The sequence below is a fragment of the Acomys russatus genome, chromosome 28 (genome assembly GCF_903995435.1).
Source record: "Acomys russatus chromosome 28, mAcoRus1.1, whole genome shotgun sequence".
Classification (NCBI taxonomy): Eukaryota; Metazoa; Chordata; class Mammalia; order Rodentia; family Muridae; genus Acomys; species Acomys russatus.
In genome coordinates this window covers 1,494,299-1,518,019 of record NC_067164.1, presented here as the reverse complement: position 1 = coordinate 1,518,019, position 23,721 = coordinate 1,494,299, and the positions used below count along the sequence as shown (strand labels likewise).

The window sequence follows — 23,721 nt, the reverse complement described above, 5'->3', positions numbered from 1 at the left end:
AGGCAGTTCCTACGGGGTGGGGTGGGAGTGGGGGTGGGGGATGTGTTCTTAAACACTGCAGGAAGGGGCACACATCTACAGCTCTCCTTCATGTGGTCCGTCAAGTAGAGTGGGAATCTGCAAAAGGGCTTTCCCACAGAGGGGTGAGGTGTTGGCTAGCCCACCGGAGGCAAACGTCGGTGCTCAGCACATTAAGGAACACTGTAGCCGCCCGTGGCCATGCGCATCTTCTGACACGAGCGGCGAAGTGCTGGTAAACACATTGTGAATTTCCTGCCCACGGCCACTGGTCTTCAGATGACACAGAGTGCTACAGCAATAGGGCTTGCTCAATAAGATAACAAGGGAAGAGAAGGCACAGCAAGTTGCCACTTTGGAAGGTAATAGCTTTCTGGTCATAGCTGTTAAGTATACTAGCTGCTTATGAATGGGCCAGGTCAAATGGCACGGCATGAGCCATCCCTGTTAAAGGCTAGTACACCACTTGAGCCCAGATGCACATTTCTTTGCACCTGGGGTGGAGTGGTCCCTTCTACAGTTTCCCTGGCAGATGATCCCATCGTGTCTTGGCAGCACTAACTCTCCCAGGGAGGAGGGTAGGGGAGGTAATGTAAAGACTGACAATCTGCAGCCAATCCTGGTTGGTGTATCTCATCTCAGCTTTTGGGATGCACTAGAAAAGTGAATAAAATGTCACTTAGCCTGAAAAGTGGGTGTGGCAGACAGTAACAGTGTGCCATGCCATGATGCAAGCCACAAAAAAAATAATAAGAAACTTATATGGGACCCCAATATCTGGCCAAAGACCATTTAACAAGTGTGCGTTCAGCGCTGCCTGACCGCACTGGCACCCTAAGAAGTTTCCTTTTGCTGAGTTTAGAACTGTTCATTAGCGCACACATCTCTCATCTGTTCTTGCAATATCTCTGTCTTCTCTCTGACAAACTGACGTCAGGAAAGGCCCTGCTGCATGTGCTGGGCAGCCATGCCAGGACATGGAGGGAGGGAGGCATGAGACTCACACAAGGACAGCTGACCAGCACTCGCTCACTCCTGCTCTGCAGGGTGCAGCCAGCTGCTCCCAATCACTAACACCACCTTCTGCCTGGCGAGTAAGAGAGAGGCATTATGGACGCATGCCACCAGAAGAGGGGCATCTGACAACCAGCAGTGCACATGGGCGGCCTTGTGGCCAAATGCAGTGACATCACAGTGGACAGAGCCCACAGCGGGTGCCTTCTCGTGCACTGAAACAGGCACTCCAGGGTGTACCAACAATGTACCAACGATTCCTGCAGCCTTGCTCCACGATGGAGCTCCTCATTCAAGTGAAACCGGCTCTGCCAGGACGCCACCTTTCAAATTCAAGGAACACAGCAGAGACATTCAAGAGCTCTCTGCAAGAAGTAACCGCCAGCTTGGGAGCTGCTGTTCCTGGCACTCAGAGAAGCATGGGCAGACAAGCAGGTCAGAACAGAAGCTCAAGCCAGCTGAGATGGCTTTCACACACCCCAGGAGGCCCAACAGGACAGAAGGAGAAGGAATACAACCCTTCTGTCTCCCCTCCCACCTCCAGACCCAAGGACTTTGTACACTTAAATTCCCTAACAGAGAGAGTAAGCCATGCCATTTTTCAAGTAACAGAAACCCGCAGGTCTGGATGCTACCCTACATTCTGAGAGATCCTGTCTTCCTCAGAGTAAGTGCAGGAGCTGCATAGCAGCAGGCGCTCCAGTGCAGCACTCAGACTCAGGACCTTGGTGAGAAACACCAAGAGCACTGCCTAGAAGGAACACACTCCGGAGGCCAAAGACTGGTGACTAATGCAGAGAAATAACTGGGTTTTATTAAGGACGGATTTTTTAAGCGCCTTTGATTATGTCAGAGCATCCTGGTGCAGACCCTCTTGGGAAGAGTGAGAAGTTATTTTTTTCCTCAAGAGGCACAAAGGACTCACAAAAACCTAAAGAATTTTCAGTCTGTAAAAATAACTCCAGTGTTACAAAAACGAGTCTTTAAGCTTTATGTATCTGTATTGCTTTATCAGAGTCCCCTAACTGTTCCTGGCTGCCTACTATAACTTTTCACCTTTTAGTGGCTTGGGATTTAGATGGAAAAGAACAACCTCAGGTGATTAAACTTACAAAATGAACATAAAATCTTCAAAGAAAAAAAAATAAGTCTAAAGTTTTTGTTTTGTTTGTTTGGTTTGATTTTCCGAGACAGGGTTTCTTTGTGTAGCCTTGGCTGTCCTGGACTCACTTTGTAGACCAGGCTGGCCTCGGACTAACAGAGATCCACCTGCCTCTGCCTCCCAAGTGCTGGGATTATAGGCATGTACCACAGTCCAAAGTTTTTAAAAAAGGCTTTATTGATCTCAAAAGAACAAAAACAAAAACAACAAAAAGAAACAGAAACAGTTTTGACTCCTAAGGTGGGTGGTAGAAACCAGGCATGTGAAATCAAAGGCCTCACTAAAGACCAATCCAAGTGTCCTGGCACAGGGGAGGGGCGGCCCTTCTCAATGGAGCCAAGAAGGAAAGAGAAGTTGAAAACAGGCCTCAGAAGAGCTTGAATCTTCTGCACTGTGGCTCAGCTTATGAAACTTGAAAATATGATGGCCCCATGTTTTGGGGATGGAAGGTTTTTTCAAAGGCACCAAACCCCAAAAAGGTCACAAACTGTGAGGAATATCCTCCCATTGAAACAAACAGACAAAAACCTAAAAAACTAAAAAGAACTAACCATGCTGTTAGAACTGTGAGGCAACAGCATTCATTAGCCTACACAAATCACAACGCTTGCAAGGCAAGCTCAAATTTCACCCCCAGCTCATCTCACAGAAGGAAGTAAAGTGACAGTTGGTGGTGGTAGAACTTGGAAGTCCACACTCAGAGGTCTATTCCAGTTCCAGGCCTGAGCGCTTCCCTGGGCAGCGTTAGGAGAGCTCTGAGTATAGAGACTTCCAAGCCAACTGGCTGGACAACCAACTGCTGAGCAAACTGCAGCCACAGATGAGTCTAAAGCTAACCCTGGTCACTTTTCAGGGCTGTGGAGCTGAGAGCAGATGGCAGGCTCATATTTTTTCCATCCTGTTCAGCAGTGAGTGGATCATCAAGGCCTGACTAGCCTGTTCCAGTTACCACACGATCTAACTTGCCATTTCTCATCAAACTTCTGTGTCTTCTGACTCCGTAAGAATCCTCCATTCAAATGCTATGGCTTATTTCAAGAAGTAGAAAAAAAGAAATCACACACACACACACACACACACACACACACACACACACACACACACACACGCATCATTCTCTCTTCTGCCGGGTGGCTTTCTTACTTAGCCTTCCTTCCTCATCTTGAAGGCCTACCTCTCTCCACATATCACTCCTTCCCAAGTGCCACCTCAGTTCATCTCTCTCACCCCCACCAGGCTCCTCTTAGCTCCTGGGCTCCAAGCCCCCACACTCCTGACTTGAGCCCACGGCTGTTCTCCATCAGAGGGTAAGAGAGCATGCTGGAGGAAGGCCTGCCACGGTGGACCATGCACAGTGGCCACACCGCAAACTCAGGGCATCTGCTCTTCCCAGGCCTTTGCCACCACTGCTAACAGCGGCCTCACTCCACTCAGCACTCACCTTTCTCAAAACGCCAACCTTCCTGACTGTCATCACTGCCTGCCTCCACCAGGCAGACTAGAAAACATGAAATACACTGACTGCTCTCACATCAAAATGAACAGTTACTCTACCTAGCTTTTTATCTTGTTTCTTTATCAAGTTGTTTTCACCAGGTGATTTTCAAATAAGGAACAAGACCAGCTGCAGCAGCATGTGCAATTGTAGCCGTTTGGGAGATTGAGGCGCAGGAGGACCAGTTGAACCTGGAGTTTGGGATGAGCCTGCAAGCCCAGCCAGACACGTCTCAAAAAGCTCAAGGGAACTGAGGGCAAACGGTGTCAACTGGGAAGATGCCACATGGTACCAGTTATATAAGAAGCACAACTTACACCAAGGGGGAAAACCTTGTGCAGAAAATACTAGGAGAAAAATTTAGTTATGTAAGAGAATTGTTGCAGACTTTGTGGGTTTTAGTCTATTTCCCCTTATAAGACCCAAGTTGGAGACTAGGAAGGCAGCATGGCTCAGTGGAAAGGACTGGCGGAGCAGAGGCTTTCAGCTGCCCGTCCCGTCCTGTCTGGCACTACCTCATCGCCTGGTACTTACACGGCTGGACCAAGTGGCCTCTGAAGTTTCACAGTTTTATGGGATCTACGAGACCACAGAGGACTGAGAACCAGAGGGAAGCGATACAGAAGCTTACAGCTGAATCCATTTCTAACTGGCCGCAAGTTTTTATCTGTAAACATTTTGTGTGTTAGTGTTTGCCTGCATGTACGTCTGTGCGCCACATGTGCGTGAGTGCCCTTGTAGAAGTGGCGTCCCAGGCAGTTGTGAGCCACCACATGGGTGCTGGGAACCAAAGCCAGCTTCTGTGTGAGAACAAGCGTTCTAAACCACTGAGCCATCTCTGCAGCACCATCCGCTACCAGTTTTAAAGGTGAGAGAAACAATCGCTCTCCTGGGACTACAACTGTGGTAAAGCAAGGTCAGGAGGGCCAATCCATCATTTTCTAATGTTATATGACAGCAGCGGTTCTCAGCCTTCCTAAAGCTGCAGCACTTTCACACAGGTCGTACTGTGGTGACCCCCAACCACAAAAATATTTCAATGGTACTTCATAACTGTAGTTTTGCTACTGTTATGAACTGTAGTGTCTGTGTTTTCTGATGGTCTTAGGTGACTCGTGAAGGGTTGTTTGCCGTCTTCAAAGGGGTCGGGACCCACAGACTGAGAACCATTATAGTCTCTTTTTGGTGTATTAAAGTATCACTCAGAATATTTAATGAATCAAACACTGTTGCTGTTTTGCAATATTTAAGATATTAGTAACACTGTCAGTAGTTCAATTTTCATTAGAACTGCAGTGTAAAAAAGATGTGCTGTCTTACCTATAACATGATTTCTTGGAGTCATTTTTTTAGCAGGAAAAAACAAAAAACAGAAAAAAACAAGAAACCATGGTGGAGAAGAGGTTTGGGTTCTACTTTCAACCAAGACTGAAGTCTACTTTCATATGGAAACAACTCTGCTTGTGTTCTGAAGCAGGAAGACAGGAAGTGCCTGCTCTCCACCCCGCCAACACGGGGTGTAATTTCCAGGAGGGAGACAAGGGAAGGCTGGCAGAACATCTCGGCACCGGGGTGGTTTCCAGGCCCCAGCAGAGGAAACCCAAGCACAGCCCATGGGTTTTCCTGAGTTAGAGGAAACAGGTGATAAAAGAGGAAAAAAGAGCTGAGAGCCACAAATTGAAGGCCTGGAAGCCACCAGAGCGGTCTCCTGTAGTCTTTGGCCATTCACTACTTGGTGTGCACATGAGCAGCGTTACAAGGATTTACGGCAGCTGCTAAGCAGCGACTGAGCTGACAGAGGACTGAAGGCGGTGTTTCCACAGCCAGCATATGAAGAGCTCACCTGGGTACTGAGAAGGCTCTGACTTCACACACCAAGGCACTGCTAGGCTAAAGCTGCTCTGATCACACCAAGGCACTGCTGGGCTAAAGCCACTCTGGTCACACCAAGGCACTGCTGGGCTAAAGATGCTCTGATCACACCAAGGCACTGCTGGGTTAAAGCCGCTCTGGTCACACCAAGGCACTGCTGGGCTAAAGATGCTCTGATCACACCAAGGCACTGCTGGGTTAAAGCCGCTCTGGTCACACCAAGGCACTGCTGGGCTAAAGCCACTCTGGATCACCCTTTCAAAGCACACAACTGATTCCAAGTAGGAGAGGCAAATCCAGCAACCAGCGACACAACTCATAGCATGTTCCAAGGCAAGGGCTACAGTGGCAGCTAAACGCCATAGCAGGAGTCACAATCAAGAGCACGTGCCCAACACACTACACAGAAAAGAAGACGCAGATAAGGCTGGCAAGCATTTCCATCTGATAAACACACCACAGACGTTTAAGGAGGTACAAGGACACTGTCTTGAGGAGGAAAATAGAAAGCATTAAAAAATAGAACTTCTGAGATGAGAAATAGTCTTTGTAATAAAAGATGTCAAAAGAGATTTAAAAAATGAAAAGAAAAAAATTAGTAATGGAAGACACAGTAATAAAACTTTACAGTAAGCAGAATGTGGGACAGTAGCAAGAAACAAAACAGAAGCTGGGCATGGTGGCGCACGCCTGTAATCCTAGCACTCAGGAGGCAGAGGCAGAGGATCTCTATGAATTCGAGGCCAGCCTGGTCTACAAACTGAGTTCAGGACAACCAGGGCTACACAGAGAGACCCTGTCTTGAAAAAAATACAATGAAAAAGAAAGAAAGAAACAAAGAAACAAAGAAAGAAAGGACAAACATTTTGTATTTGAAAAAAGAGACAGAACATAAAAACATTTGGAGGGTACTGCCTAAGAGATTTCCCACTTTAATATCAACTCTGAACCCACAGATTCAAAAAGCTCAAGAAACCCCAACTGGAATCATAACCAGGAAAACTGGGAGCATCATAGTCTGCTCACCAGACAGCAGAGAAGAGAGAAAACTATCTCAGTGCAGATATCATGCTCAGAGGATAAAGACGGCAACGCCATCAGACACTACAGTGCTGGAGATGACAGAAAGACATCACTGCCAGGGCACAGTGCCAGCCTCCAGGTCTTTACCCAGAAAAGCATCTTACAAAACTGAAGGCAGGAGCCAAAATCACAGTGAGCAGGAGCAGGAGCGGGAGCAGCAGGAGCAGCAGCAGCAGCAGCAGGTCCGTCCTGCAAGGACTGCTAAGGAAGCTTCGCTCAGCAAGAGGAAAAGGGTACAGAGATCTGCCTGGATGAGAGGAAAGAACTCCTCGGAAGTAGCAGTCCCTGGGTACCTGCAACAGACACATTCACCTGTTTAATACAAAACATAGTGTAAGACTCACAGCATGAGTAAAATACACAAAGTATGCAGGGCAAAAACAGAGTTCACCGTGGTCAAGGCTCTTACACATCTGCACACGTACAACACTGAAAACTGTAAACATCAAGGCCGGGCCTGCGGTGAGCAGCAGAAACAGTACAATACAGATGTGGGTGCTAAAGCATGAGAGAAATAAGAGCCTCACAAGAAACAGAAAACCCCACCTCAGTCCCAGAGGAGGCACGAGAAGAGGGCAGAGCACGACAATGACCTTCTCTCTTCCTTTGGAGAACAGGTCGGACAAACAGGAAGAAGTGGCACGGCAGGAGGAGAGCGTTAACATTCACACCAGACGCGGCATCAGACTCTGTCATCCACATGCACACTTCTGTCAGAAATCCAGCCTACGGCCACGCCCATGGGCTAAAGGAAGGGGACGGAACCGACAAAGCCATGCCGGACGGGCTGCTTTCCTCACACAGTAAGTTCGGAATGAGGAACAGACACCCTTCCTAACGCAACGTGGTTAGTTCACCAGGACGCAACGATGTCCACCTAACATAAGAGCTTCCAAACAGATGGAGGGGAAAGACACGGTGACAGAGTAACTTAGAATTGAGGAGCTCGACACTCCTCACATGACAGAACCAACAGACAGCAGTCAGTAAAGACCTGAACACCATCAAGCACCTATCTAAGAGTCACCAGCCAACAGTGTATGTGACAAACGGTCTCAGAACGGGCCTCGTTTTGGACCATATATTAGACTGACTTTGTACTTCTCTGACTAACAGAATTAAACTATGTATCCATAATACAAAGAGTACCTTGGAAATCTGCAACACCTACAACATAACCAACATAGTTCTAAATAATGTGTCAAAAAGAAACCACAAGGTAGCAGGGCTGAGACGGAGGGTTACCAGTTGTGAGACAGGAGGGTTACCAGTTGCTGGGCTGTGCAGCAAGAGCTCATCCAAACAGAACCTAGCAATGTTCTAGTTAAATGCAGATGAAAATACAACTTCCCCAAACTTGTAGGATATAGCTAAACAAAAGTTTATTAACAAGTTCACTTTAGTATATAGCCAAGCCAAACTGAATGGCTTTGGTAATTAAATGATAAAACGTGAGTACTTGTCATTCATTAATATATAAAAAGGGATAATTCACCAGTATCTGTTGAAATGTCCCTTAAAAGCAAAGCACTCTACTGAACAGAGAAAATTCACAGTCAATCTTCCAAGATATGAACAGCTGGTACCCAAACTCCAATGTTACATCAAGCAGTTAATGGGGCTATGTAAGTGCCTGTGGCTCACATGCTGAGAGATGGGCAGAAGTGTGGGAGTGCAAACAGGCTCCAGACAGCAGTCCCTCATGAGCAGAAACAGAAAACAGAAAGGCATCAGGCTCAGTGAGCCAGAGAATACAGTTCCCTACAGGCATCACTGAACAACTTGGGACGTGATTATGTGGGGCTGGAGGAACAGATTCAAGTCCTGTTTCAGTGGGACACCTACTGTCCATTAAAAGTGTGACAGAGGCCAATTTCTCCACTTCCCTCTGGCCCAGTGTCCTCCTGGCTGCTATGGGGGCAACTGCACCCTCCATATCAGGGCGCACATGCCAATATAAATGTAGTGAGAGGTACTGAAGGCCTCAGGAAGCCAGGGAGGGCCAAAGGAAGGCTGACGACTCCGTAGTGACCTAGATACTGGCTCAGTGTGGAAAGAAGGCTAGCAGAAGAGGCAGGTTAGGAGCAATAAGGGCTTTGATTGAGAAGCTTGTAGTGGAGTAAAGACACTAAGAAAGAGACCTGAGCAGCCTCTGCAAGGTGCACCAGTGGCTGATGCAGAACAGACAAAGCCAGGAAGGAGCAAATGAGACCTGAAACACAGAGGGAAGCCAAGAGACTCTGACACCTGATTTGGGTAAAGTTAGGCTATTCCTGAAGGGACCTCTACAAGTACTATAAAAATGGAGGGGGAAATTATGCTCTGAACGATTTAACCCGAAAACTAGTATCTAGCCTCTGGCTTCTACGTAGCATTACATAGGTGCCATTCCATCAAACATGACATATGAATCTCACCCCATAGTTTCTAGCATTGGTTAACTCCACGCACACTGTGACTCCACTAGATTGCGGATTCCGGGTGACACGAAATAGGGCTCCACACAGCACTACTTATTAGCGCATCACCACAGACACACTCATCGGGGAATGCATTTTCGGTGCTAAGCTGGTAGAACCAAAGAGTGAAAAATAAAAAAAAATATCAGCACAGAGAAGGGAAGAATCATTCCTCACTCCACTAAAAAAAGAAAATAGAAATATTAAAAAATCCAGCCAACTAATGTCTCGTTATCTGAGCCCTACAAACACACAAATACAGAGAAAACGCTGATCTGGAATAAAGCAGGCTTGCAAGGGCTGAGGCCGGGTCTCTGTGAACATAACACCAAGTCCTCTGCAATTTGCTACCTGAAGTGACCAGGCTTTTACTCACCCCCAGGGAACTTGGGCTTGATTTACTAAAACTAGCCTTGGTTTGAATTCAGATTCTTTCCAGATACAGTAACAGCCTTCAAAGTGAAAGTAGATTAGGTATGGTCAACCTTCTCATCCCGTGAGGGGCGAAGGGCTGTTGTGGAAGAATGGACAGTCTTTCTGGGTGTGTCTGAGAGTTCAAACCGTCACAGGCTCACGCACAGGAGCCAGCGAATGGCTGCCACTGACGCTTTCAGCTAACGTACACACGGCTGCCCAGAATCCATTTTTCAAAGCATTAGAAACACTAGCTCGTGCCCTTCCCAAGGTCTTTGCTTTGGTGTAGACGGCAAACCTCCAGAGGCAGTGACCAAGGGCCGGGGGGTGGGGGGGGAGGGAAGGGGGACATCTGGACAGGCTCCAGAGAACTCACCCGTGCAAAGTCAAACGCGTATCTGTAAATGAGCTTAAAGTTTGTTGTATCGTTTAATAATGATCTTAAGTAATCCAAAGTAGTTCTGAGTTTTTCTGTTGTATCACATCTAGGAAACAGAATAAAGGTAAATTACAACCTGAGTGTTTTGTTTTGTTTTTTAAACTGGAATAACACAAACACCAAAAGAATAAAAAGGCAGAAGCAGGACTGTGTCCACAGTGACCAGTTGCTTTTTGCACTTTTTAATACATGTTAAAGGCATAGTAGAGTGGATACACAGCAACCACACACACATTCACACACACACCCCTTCACACTTATGCTCTTATTCTTGAGTGTCATGTGCTGGGCAACCTGTTAGCCTCAATGACATTTCCCATCAACCCTCACAGCATCTCAGCATCCTGTGTTTACCTTCTCAGCAAGCACACTGTCTCCAACTGCTCTACAGAGCCTTTGTAGCTGTCTGCTAAGAGACCATTGCAGTTGTCTTTGTAGCATGTGTCATTCTGTCAGGTAAGTTCCCCGTGGTTACCCATGTTGCTGATGGGAACATGGCACTGTGTTCTCTTGTCCTTCCAGGCCACACCACGAGGCTCACCTTAACTTGTATGGCTGGGGGGGCGGTATGCACCAGACTCTCCACTTATTAATTTGTGTGTTCATATACGTGTGTGTGCACATGAGTGTGTATGTATGTGCGTGTGTGTGCACGCACACACATGTGGGAGCCACGACGGGACCTCTCACTGGCCTGAAATCTGAGTGAGCTGGAACGGCTGCCCACTGAGGACCCACCTGTCTGCATCTCCTGGGCTGGCAGTTACACATGTATGCCACTACACTTGCCTTTTTACATGGGGCCTGGGGATCAAACTCCGACCCTAATGCTTGTGAAATAAATACTTTATCAACTGAGTCTCCTCCCCAGCCCTAAGGTCTCCACTTAAAGTACTTTCGCAGCTTTGAAAAAGTAGCCCGTGGGATGACACCTCAAGACTTTGATTACCTAGTTCAATTTTTTTCTTCAACTTGCTGTTTTCCTAATGCCTCAACACCCCCTTAAGTAGGCTGTATATAAACTTACTGACCAGATGCATCAGTGTGGTGGCATGATCCTGACTGTGACACAGTGACATTCAGGCACATCAGGGACAGCCCCACCTGCCTTCTGCTAGTGTTCTCTCATAGCCCCTAAGGAAGGCACGTGTGTGTGTGTGTGCACGCGCACACACGCATCACCGCAGCTTCTGTCACCTCGCATGCCTCTCCTAGCAGCATGTGCAGCTGCTGAACACCCCATCTACACAGGCCAGTTTTACACCCCTGCTAGGGTCACACCTGAACTGCAACACACTGTTCCTGGCCTGTCACACTCCTGTGAGGAGCTCTGAACACTCTTCTCACTCTTACTTTGAATTCAGTGTGCTCCATCCCTCGCTGGCGTTAGCCTCTGCAATGTACAAACTGTCCCAGTTTGGCCAGGGGACCCTTGAACCAGGCTTCTGGCATGTCCCCACCAATCTCTGCATAGTTCCTTGCTCTCCGGCACAGAAAGTTCCAGCCTACATTTTGTACTTTCTCTTCTAAGGACTTGAATCCAGCTGTTGCTCCAGAGAGCCCTGAATGATCACAACCTGCTTTTACCAGGAAGTGACAGTGTTTATTTTTTATAAGGAAGCACGCTGATTTTTATTTTTAGAGATTAACTTTCTGTTTAAGTCAGCCTTAAAAATGAGAACCAGGCCAACAAGATGGCTGAGTGGGGGAAAGGAGAGGGGCAGGGGGAAGGGGAGGGGGAGGGGAAGGGGAGGGAGAGGGGGTAGGTGAAAAAGCCCTTGTTGCACAAATCTGGTGGTCTGACTCCACAATGGCCTCCTCTGACCTTGTAACAAATGGTATGTTGGTGACTCATCATGTACTCTTTAAACTCGAGAAGCTGGCTCTGAAAGAGGGGTTCCCGGTCCTCTGGTCCCGTTGTGTGCACACACACCCCTAATGTACTTATGCCAATGTCATCCTAGACTCCTTGTCAGGGGATGGGTTGCCTGCCCCCAACTGTGTCAGGGATTAAGGAGAACAACAAACAGCCCAAGAATAAAGGCATGGTGCTCTTAAAGACTGCTGACCCACGGCAAAGCATTTCCACAGAGGTCGCCATGTTTGCTTACCCTGTAATATGAAAGTGCCTAAGGTGAGGGGGACAAACAGGTGGGGGAGGGAGAGAAGCTGGAGGGTCAGCCATGGACACTCAAGAGGTGGGTGTGGGCTCCACTAGACTGCCTCAGCTTCTCCAGCAGACACGGAGAGCAACAGATCTGGTGACGTTCCTGTTTACTTGAGTGACGCTCTTTTACTTGGAAACCCACCGAAGGAGACGCCGTTTCGCCTAGACTACCCAATCGGGAACTACAGCCGAAGCCTTAGTGGAGCTTCCCGTCAGTTTCTCGGGGGAAGGGGGCGCTGAGGCCCTGGTGTGATGAGGCTGCTTTCCTGCTGTTCTTGCTCCTTTACTTAAGCCTTAGCCAAGGAGAGACGCATCTCCTGCATCAGGAGTCCCAGCTGAGTGCTTCAAGTCTGCTGAACAGGCTGGGCCCAAATTGATGATGCGTGTTGCTAACTATGTTCTTTTACTTTCATCTGTTATGATCTACTTAATAAACACACTCGTTCACAACCAAAAGAATGGCTATACAAGTCTCCCATGGACCACTGGGAAAGGTTGTACATCGAATCCTACAAACAACAGAGGCAACCGCCCACCATGGGAGAGACCAGGCTTGGACCCTCCTCAGCAGCTCGTCCAGTCGCTGAACAGGGGCTGGGGAAGGAAGAGATGCTGGGAATCTACCTCTAGACCTAGTGTCAGAACCCAAATAAGGACGGCCAAGACGGGAGCATGGGGGACAGGTGTGGCAGCTGGCAGGCATCGGGTGTACTACTGGAGAACCAAACGCTATTAAAGAAATAATTAATAATGTTAATAAATAATTATGGGGAGGCTGAAAAGAGGAAGCCAGTCCAAAAACATGTAGGCCGGGTTCCTTCTCATCCGGGAAAGGACCCTCAAGGGACAGATTTAGACAGGCTGTTTAGTTTAGTCCCGGGTGACTCTTCGCAGATTCGGGTGCAGGAACTGGAGCAGTGAGAGCTGCTGAGAGAGAACACACATGGCTGGGTCCTGGGCCAGAGCAGCACACAAAACCAAAACAAGATCCAAGCCAGGCCTGGGGGTACCTTTCCACCCCTAGGAGAGATGCCCCTGTCTGCAAGACACCTCCAACTGTCAGAAATGAATAAACCTCATATTGAAATGAGACCAAATATCAAATGCAAATGCAAAACTGCACCTCGTGTATCCATTATGGTGCATTCTGTCCACGGACTCTTCCCTGTAAGCTCAGAGCTCATGCCACTAAGCAGAGAGAAGGCTCTGAGCTGCCCTGCCTGGAACTACAGGTTGCCATCTAGTGGCCACTCAACAGGGACCCTTTCACAATATAGACAGAGGAGAAACAGGTTTGGGATGGTCAACCCAGAGGGTGTTCTGGGAAAGTGGCCATATTTCCACCTCAAGTATAAGACACAGGGTAAGTCACAAAACTCAGCGAGAGAAACATAGCTCTAAGTACAGACTGCTTTCCCCACAGCCCCTCAAAGCCTGTGTCCAAAGCTGTTTTTCTAGCTATTTTCTAGCTCATCAAGAGTTTTACACAAAAACTGGCTACCGCTCTAGCCTCTCCCCAAACTCAAGGTGCTTCCAGTTCAAGCACACCCCCACCACGGGGAAATAACGTCCTTGAGAACCTGTCTTTTTCCCCAAAGGTCAGACTGTTACCGTCTCTCTACCTGTGTCTGCCGCTCTCTTCCACTCAGACACGCCACCAATTTGTATGCTGAAATCTTAGTCCCAAATGCAAAGTATTAAAATGTGGGGCATCACATGTAGGCACACAGGGAAAAATTAAGATTCAGGGGTTGTTAATAACCAAATAAATAAAATAATAACAGTAAAAAAAGAGAGGATGTTAAGTTAGGGGGGAGACGGGACAAGGGTCACCAGGGGAAAGTGGAGAGGGTAGTAAACGGCTGTGATCAAAACACACTGTATAAATGTTTCATACTTTTGAACAATAAAAAGTTTCATCTTTAAAATTTTGGATGTGAAGTTTGGACTGAGTCGTGAAGGCAAAACCTTTATGAATGGACCAATGTCCTTAAGAAAGCAGTCTAAAGAAGCTTCTATGTCCTGCCCAACACATGCACATCCCTTGACAATCCAAATCCAAGCTGTCGCTAGATGCCAAAGCCGCTGGAGCCTTGGCCTAAGGCTTCCCCCAGAACTGCCTGAAACCAACTACTGTTCTTCCTAAGCAACTCTGCCTGTGGTACTTTGCTCTAACAATTTAAAATGAGTTTCTCTGCATAAAAATACAGGTTTTTATCATATACACGTGAGTTCCAACTTGAATCGAAAGCATTTATGGGACATATTTAATAGAATGAAGATGAACAAAACCAGGGGGAGGAAGTGAAATCAGAAGAAAAACCAGACAACTAAGATGACAGCCCACTTCCATTTTAGTGCGTACAAACAGCTGCCCTGAGAGTGAGGCTATGCACTAGGTAAACGCACCTTACAAACACAGGACTTGGTTGAGTCAACTAGAAGAGTGACCGAAATACTACTGAGCCTTCTAAGTATGATTTCAAAGTCCTACTCGACTTTGTCTTGGTGACTGTTACCTTCTGTGTTGACTGGCTGCACTGAGACCCCCACACACAGCCTAACTTTCAGGGCCTGCAGAGGGAGGTGTTTCCAGAGAGATGACTCAGGGGCGAGCGCACCCACGCTGACTATGGGTGGCACCACCCCACAGGCTGGGGTCTGGAACTGAGCCAGGAGGAAGGAGGACGAAGCTGAGTGTGTGCTGGTGTTGTTCATTCGCTCCTGGAAGGGACTTCCTGGGGGAATGTGGAAGAGTTTGAGGCCATAAGAAGAGCTGGCTGGGCAGGCTGGGACTAGAGTGCCAGTGGAGCGGCACACAGGAAAGAGAACGCCACTCACTTGCCAGCTCTGGTGCGGAGGGCACGGAAAATGTTGGGAACTGGATTGGAGCCAGTCATATTTGCCAAGGAATTGGCAACAATCTGTTCATGTCCCCATAACACAGAGGTTGAGTTGAGACGTAATGGTCCATTTTGTCTGACGGAGGAAACTTCAGACAGTGCAATGAAGTTCCAGGCTGTGGCACTGCCTTTGCTTCGTTTACAGTCAAAACAGCATGGCTAGAGCTGAAGACAGAAATGCGCTAGTCTGGCAAGGAAGGGATTTGAACTGTGTTAACACTGAGATTAAGATGAGAACTAAGCAAGTACAGACCGACTAGCGGTAACTGTTAAGACTAGCAATGCTGTTGAGAGCGACTCTCAGATGTTGTCCCTCACTGGTTACACTTCAATAGGTAGCAATGCAAACTCATTTGAAAACTCTTATTTGAAGAGAGTGACTGATTAAAGAGGCAGCCTGGAAGAGGGCCACCAAGGAAGGTCTTTCCCAGGGTTCAGCTTGGAAGGCACACAGGGGCAGCTGGAGCCAGGTTGTATTTAGAGCTGGCAACACAACTTGGCACTGTCCATGTGTGCTACTTTTTCAGGCATGCAGAGTAAAGGAGCTACGGAGTCATGGAGAGCTGCCCCAAGGTTCCCTAAGGACACCGGGGCCAGGCAGCATGGACTAGGGGACTCTCCCTGCACAGAACTGCGAGTGGGCTGTGCATCAAGCAGTCGAACTGAAGCCCAAGTTGAGATGCGGATTCCAAAATACCGCAGATGCCAGGGACGTGGGTGTGTTCACCGAGGACCGTTTGCAGGCATGGGGAGAACCTCCTCGTGAGCCACCGCTCACACAGCCGGAGTGCAGGGCTACTCCAGCCAGGTGGAGCTCAGAGGATGCCACAGGGCACAGAGCTTCAGGGTTCTATGTTCATTTAGGATTTCCGGTCTTACTCAGGCCATCTTTCCTGCTAGCCTCTCATTCCTCCATTTTGGAATATAAGTGTTTACTCTATGCCATAGCGTATTGGAAGTATGTTTTTTTATTTTCTTAATCTTACAGGGCCCACAGATGACTGATTGCCTTGAGTCTCAAAAGAGACTTTAGACTTTTAAAAGGTGCTGGGGCCCTGAGGTTGTGAAGACATTAAGTTGGTCTAGATGCACTTGGCATTATAAGGTGGCCAGGGGCCTATGAAGAAGCCAGAGGAGGGATGCTAGAGCCCAAATGCAACATGCCCACCACAGGCCTGTGCTTGGAACCTTAGTCTCCAGGTGGTGGCATGGTCATGAGAGGGTGTGGAACGCACGGCAGGAAGCGGATCCCACACATCTCTGCTGCCATGCGCTCCACGTGTCAGCTGGCTGCGCACACAGTGCACCAGTGTAAATCTCTCCTCTCTCCAGCTGCTTCCTGCAGTAGCTAGTTTCCTGTCATTTTGATAAAAACATTATAATCAGGGGAACTCGGAGAAGAACAGGTTTACTTTGGCTTGCAATTCCAGATGGCCAAGCGTCCATCACGCGGGAAGGGACAGCAGCAAGCAGGAGGCATGGTGGCAGGAGTAGGGAGCTAAGAGATCACATTTCAACCACAAGCAAGAAGCAGAGTAAGTGAACTACAGGTAAGGCGGGCCTATATGAGCTCAACGCCTACCCCCAGTGGCATATTTCCTCCAGCAAGGCCATACCTCCTAAATATCCGCAAATAGTGACTGGCGACTGGGGGACCAAGTGCTCAAATGCTCTGGCTGTGGGGCACATTCTCGATCAAATCACCACACTTCTTGTGAGGTCATGGGGATCAGATAGAGCAGTGGCTCCCAACCTTCCTAACGCTGTGGCCCTTTAATGTAGTTCCTGGCATTGTGGTGACCTCCAAGCATAAAAGTATTTCATTGCTACTTTGTAACTATGAATTGCTACTGTTATGAGTTGAATGTAAGTATCTGTGTTTTCTGATGCTTTTAGGCAACCCCAGTGAAGAAACCCCTAGGGGTCACGACCCACAGGTTGAGATCCCCTGAGACAGAGTCTTGCTCAGATAGTCCTTGCCCAGGACATGGTACCTGGCACACCCGTGCTATTCAAATACTCCTTAAACAGATGGCTAATCTAGGAAGGGCTGTAGAAAGGTTCCTAGAAACTTCAGACTGCATGCTTGAACTGCAAAGCACAGTAACTGTATCCTGGATGACTGCCTCCATGTTGGTAAGACAACCAATCTCCAAATCCTACACTACAAAAAAGACAGCCAATTCCTCCACCTTTACAGTAGACCATACATATCACTGAACCCTGCATTTCTAGAACTAGGTCGTAGTCACTTCTAGAACCCACGTGTCACCAACTGCACCACATCACACAACAGAGCTCACAACTGAGAAGGTCACGGCACCCCATGTCCCCTTACAATGGAGACACAGGCCTCTTTCAGGAAGTGCAGCGCCCAAACACATGGGCAAGACCCAGCATAAGTAAGAAATTTTATAAAGATAAATTTCTGAGAGAACCTAAGACTATATATAAATGGGTACCATCCCCTCTAAGAACAAATAAAAATGGGCGTGAGACATGGTGGTGCAGCCACAAAGCCTTGAAGAAAAATCTTAACATGGCCGTGCATTCATCGTCACAAGAACACTTAAAAGGAACAGCCATGAAACACTCTCTTCAGAAACCAATAGGGAAAAGCATCAAGAAAAATGATGAGTCATCGGGCTTCAATATCATATGGTCAGGCTGGGCGTGGTGGTGGTGGTGCACACCTTTAATCTCAGCATTTGGGAGGCAGAGGCAGGAGGATCACTGTGAGTTCGAGGCCAGCCTGGTATACACAGCAAGTCCAGGACAGCCAAGGCTACACAAGAGAAAAACCCTGTGTCAAAAAACAAACAAACAAACAAACAAAAAAGCATACAGTCATATTCTCCAGTGTGACAGACCATTAAACGGGGATTTCAGAGGCCATTACACCAAAACTGTAGTGCACACAGACAGGGAACCTGTGCTTCTAAAAGGATGCTGACTTTCGCTTAAGAGTCCTCTGCACAGACATCGCTATAGCAGAAGAATGTGAGTTAAGAGGTAAAGTCTTGGTTTTTCTTCCCAGCTCCACTTTGACAAGTGACATATATTTCTCTCTAAGCCCTCAGTTTCCTCATTTGTGCAGGGCCAAGTTCTGTGCGTTCCAGGCCAGCCTGGTCTACAAAGTGAGCCAAGGTTAGGACAGCCAAGGCTACACAGGGAGACCCTATCTCAAAAAACAATAAATAAATAAATAAAATAAGAAGCTAACAAATTAAAATTTAAGTCTTCTATCCATAGTTAAGGGGAAAAGAAAAAGAGAAAAACATTCCTGGTTCTTAGACCAAAGCCAACTAATGCTTCATCTTAGACACATCATCTGAATTGTTGTTCCCCTCTCCCAACTTTCTCCTTCCTAAATAGCAAAATAATCTCTAGGCAAGCAGGCGTTGCACGCGCACGTGCAAGCACACACGCATACACACGCGCGCGCACACACGCACACATGCACACACAATAAATATATAAAGCTACTAGTTTTCTTAATGTGGATTAAGGGGTCCAACATGGCTAATAAAACTCACTTGATGGACTAAGAATGTAAAATACACACTACATTTTTAAGAGAAAGGATTTTAAAAAGAAAGAAAATATAAAAGACTTTAATTTTTAAAAAAGCATTACTCTGTGTTGGAGCAACATGTTTTGGGTGTCTGTGGTTAAATAAAATGTATTGAAACTTTTTTTAATGTATCTATTATAAGATTTTACATTACACATGTGGCTCCCGTGCATGGGGAAAAGGAGCCTCGTGTCCTCCAGAGCGTGGTCAGAGAAGTCCTAATGCTCTCTTCACCACACACACAATACATAACGCTCCAGTTATGAAAATGCACCCACCAGTGTCCTCAGGATGGGTTGCAGTCTTTCCATCTCTGACAAAAGGGAGGCTTGCCACACTGCAAGGCCTCTCTTCCCTCACACTCTACCATGTCCTGAGTCCCCAGGGGTGGGTGACCAGCAGAGGCGACCAGGAGAGCCCCCTCCTTTATTCCACCCACCTTCTCCGCCCTCCACCAGCCACCCGAGACCCTCACAGCCCCAGGACTTACTGCAGAGAGGTCATTCCTTTCAGCCATTCCTGTAGAGTAAAATAGCCCATGTTTTGTGCATCTAATTTCCAGGCTAGGACAAGCATAACTACCTGTTAAAATACAAAGATACAGTGGCACATCAGACCCAGCAGCTGCCCACTCCACAGCGAAACACCAGACCCAGCGGCTGCCCACTCCACAGGGAAACACTAGACCCAGCGACTGCCCACTCCACAGGGAAACACTAGACCCAGCGACTGCCTACTCCACAGCCAAACACCAGACCCAGCGACTGCCCACTCCACAGGGAAACACCAGACCCAGCGGCTGCCCACTCCACAGCGAAACACCAGACCCAGCGACTGCCCACTCCACAGGGAAACACCAGACCCAGCGACTGCCTACTCCACAGCCAAACACCAGACCCAGCGACTGCCCACTCCACAGGGAAACACCAGACCCAGCGGCTGCCCACTCCACAGCGAAACACCAGACCCAGCAGCTGCCCACTCCACAGGAAAACACCAGACCCAGCGGCTGCCCACTCCACAGCGAAACACCAGACCCAGCGACTGCCCACTCCACAGCGAAACACAGGGAAACACCAGACCCAGCGGCTGCCCCTCCACAGGGAAACACCAGACCCAGCGGCTGCCCCTCCACAGGGAACACCAGACCAGCGGACTGCCCACTCCACAGGGAACACCAGACCCAGCGGCTGCCCACTCCACAGGGAAACACCAGACCCAGCGGCTGCCCAACTCCATCAGGGAGGAGGAAACACCAGACCCCAGCGGCTGCCACTCCACCAGCCAAACACCAGACCCAGCGACTGCCCACTCCACAGGGAAACACCAGATCCAGCGGCTGCCCACTCCACAGGGAAACACTGGCTGCCCACTCCACAGGGAAACACCAGACCCAGCGGCTGCCCACTCCACAGGGAAACACCAGACCCAGCGGCTGCCCACTCCACAGGGAAACACCAGACCCAGCGGCTGCCCACTCCACAGGGAAACACCAGACCCAGCGGCTGCCCACTCCACAGGGAAACACCAGACCCAGCGGCTGCCCACTCCACAGGGAAACACCAGACCCAGCGACTGCCCACTCCACAGCGAAACACAGGGAAACACCAGACCCAGCGGCTGCCCACTCCACAGCGAAACACCAGACCCAGCAGCTGCCCACTCCACTCCAAGAAACAGACAGCGGCAAAGAACACAGACCCAGCGACTGCCCACTCCACAGGGAAACACCAGACCCAGCGACTGCCTACTCCAACGTCCTGCTAGAGTTTCTGCCCACAGCAGTCCAGTCGCTTAGGTGTGAAGGGTGGCTTCAAAACCGAGTTGTCTGGGTTTGATAATAAAACTAGTGATAAAATTATTTTTTGTTTTAAACATTAAACTTAAAAAATAAGAAGGGCTTTTTAAATGAAAAAGAGATCAGCTATGGGTAAATAAGGGTAAAAAGATACAATTAAGAAAACTTTCCCTGCAAAGGGCGCTATCAGTTCTTCATATGACCCACAGTAGATTTTCTCCTCAGCTCAGAGCTGTCCCGCAATTCTGACATGTTAATATCAATTTACTCAGGTGAACCAAACCACACCATTAAGTAAACTACACATATTATCGAACTAGGCCTCTGTTTAGTCCTCCACCTCAAAGACTAACAGGAAACATGAGCTGACCGTGGGCGGGCTGAGGGGGAGAGGCAAAGCCTAGGAGGCCTCCACCCTACACCAAAAACTACAGGCAACTAAGCAGTGCTAGTGAGGACTGTGTGTGTGTGTGTGTATGAGAAATGGTCTTCTCTGGAGAAGAGTGTACACACACACACACACACACACACACACACACACACACACACCAATAAATAATGGGGGAAAAGGTCATGAAAGTGCAAAGAAGGGTATATGGGTGCTCTTCACTCTCACCTGTTTATTAAACCTGTTTTTATGCAGAACTTTAAAAACAAACCATTACATTATCTCCCCTTCCCCTTCCATAGTGACCCCTTTGTAAATGAAGGGAGACTTGAGGTTTGGGGCCTGATAAAATTTCCTAGCTATGACAATCAGGAGGCAGGGTGTCAAAGCGCTTGCCAGTAGAGGGGGGAAAGCTTTACAAACAGTGACCTCAGCACTTGCTTTGCAGGGTGCAGCCCATAGACCATTAAACACACTTCTTCCTTGAGGATACAAAACACTACCCCTTCTGGCCCGTCCCAGAACCGAAGCCTGTACTTGGAAAGAGCCCAGTTCTGAACTTAGTCTTTTTAGTCCTCCACATAATCTTACATATCAAGACTGTCTCACTCCCCACAGAAACAGTTCTAAAAGGTTCCTAACTGCCAACAAGGATGCCAGGAATAGCTGCCTTTTCTTGAGAACTGTTATGGGTGAGGAACAGCAAGCACTTTCCTTTTCCAGGCAGAATCAACTCCAGGGCATCCCACGGGGAGACGGGCTGTTGGCCTCAGATGGCCTCTGGTCAGATGTTCAGCTCATCCCTCCACAGCCTACCTGGGCTCCCGCTCTCCTGTGACCGTGGCTCCCCCTGCCAGGCCCTTCCACCCTTCAGCTAGCACCTAGAGAAACCTGCCTCCTGCAAGCCAGCGGCACCACTGCCCTGGTCCCATGGGCACCTCTACCAGGTTAGATACCAAGGGCCTGCTCTTCTTGAAACGTTTACACCAAGGCAAGTAATTTATCAAAATGTTGGAACTAGAACGCCTTAAAATAACTTTTTTAAAATGCAAAACAAAAATCCATATAATGAACACATTCCAAAGGCACCTTGGAAAATTTAGCTCATTTCTTGGTGAGACTGTGGGGAGGGAGCAGCCAGCAAGGCACAGGAAAGGCAAGAGGAAAAGGGGGAGACAGAGACCGAGGTGTAAAATCTCAGTTCCTCATTTTCATTAAAGCACAGCACACACCATGGGCACCAGATGTCTTTAAAATAAGTCTCAACAAAGGAGTTGGTCCCCTGACACCCTTTCCAGACCACAGATGCTATGTTTGCTGTGCTGGCACCCAGGGCACATAGGTGAGCCTAAGTTTTCATGTTAGTATAATGTATGTGAGGACAAGAAAGAATATTTAACATTATCATGACGCAGAGGAGGAGGAAAAAAACAATTAAGCATATATAAAATAATTCCAAATTCTAAGGGAAATATTTAGTACTTTTATATTAAAAATCAGTCACTTTCTGAGCTAAGTTCAATTAGAAGTAAACGACTGGAAAATGTATGGTAATTACCACCTACTCAAACCTTTATGAATAATTACTTAAAACCTGGAGCTTGTTACTAAGTTGGAACAGGTACTGAGGGGATAAAGGCACACAGCACACAGGGCTTGTCCTCACTGTTCATCCAGTACCGTCGTACAGGTGCCTGCACCCTCTTACACATCAAGACTAAGCACGTAATGCACCTTTTAGGTTCAGGAAATAAAATCAGTACAGTTACACCACAACACTTAAAGGGGGCAAATCGGGCTGAGCAGTGGTGGCGCACACCTTCAGTCCCAGCATTCAGGAGGCAGAGGTAGGTGGATCTCTAGTTTGAGGTTAGTCCCGTCTAGAGAGTGAGTTCCAGGACATCCAGGGCTACACAGAGAAACCCTGTCTCAAAAGGAAAAAAGAAAAGAAAAGAAGGAAGAAAGGAAAAAAATCTATTTGTAAATCAAACTAGAAACAGAACCTATTTCTTAGCAGGCCTCACACAAACCAACACACAATTACTTCTTCTATTACTGCTTTACTTGGAAAAAGAGATAGAGGTAGGAAAGAAAGACCATCCCACACTGTCCCAAAAGCTTGACTCACATTTTCTGGTTCAACTCCAATGTCTTCGCAGAATTTCTCCATGCCTTCAGGACCCACCACGTCGTCGGTCCCTGTAGTGAAATGTGGTGTCACATGACTTAAATTTGACACTCTCTCAAATACAGCTGAGAAGAATGTAAGGTTTAACTAACTCCTTTGGGAAGAAATCAAGTACAAATTGGAAAATATTCAATTAAACCCCTACGGATTAAATCTTAAGGACTCTACTGTGGATTCTCTTTGGAATCCTCACCCTCAGCCTGGAGAGGGCAGTCAGCTCTATCTAAGGACAAAGCTATTCCAACAACTGCTTTTTAAAGTATCTAAAAACCCTATGTTCTTCTTAGGTAATGAGACCTATAATAAATATATGTAATGGTTTTTAGAATCATCACAAAGAACCACATACTAGTCTCTGTAAAATAGAAAAAATGACATGTTTTTACATAGCAAAAAAAAAAAAAAAAAAAAAAATCAAATACAGTCCTACATCTCTAAATCGACCAATTCAAAAGTATTTGGAAAAACTATGTCCATACTAAATTTATACTGTTTTTTCCCTTGCCGTTATTTCCTAAGTAGGACATAATATCTACTGACACAGTATATACATTATATTACATATTTAGTATTATAAATAATATCTAGAAATGAGGTTTTCACAGGTAATATGATCCACGCACTAGCTCACAGGAGACATGAGTGGTTGTGGATTTTTGGTCCCTCCAGTCCTGGAACCAATGTCCAGAATGGATCATGGGACATACGTCATTTTGTTCACTTTTTATGAATATTTTTCCCTGTGTG

General features: G+C 47.5%; 1 protein-coding gene across 9 annotated transcripts in view; it reads right to left on the bottom strand.

Annotated features, from left to right (window-relative positions):
- Dcun1d4 (defective in cullin neddylation 1 domain containing 4) overlaps positions 1 to 23,721 on the bottom strand; it is a 68,649-nt gene that overhangs the window by 5,661 nt on the left and 39,267 nt on the right. For 7 of the 9 annotated variants that reach the window (XM_051170381.1, XM_051170383.1, XM_051170384.1 and 4 more), the window contains 3 exons: positions 22,915 to 23,039; positions 19,091 to 19,182; positions 9,894 to 10,002 (listed from right to left, as the gene is read on the bottom strand). In XM_051170381.1, coding sequence (XP_051026338.1) covers positions 9,894 to 10,002; positions 19,091 to 19,182; positions 22,915 to 23,039 — 326 coding nt within the window. The remainder of the gene's footprint in view (positions 1 to 9,893; positions 10,003 to 19,090; positions 19,183 to 22,914; positions 23,040 to 23,721) is intronic. The other 2 variants (XM_051170382.1, XM_051170386.1) reach the window with 1 other exon arrangement.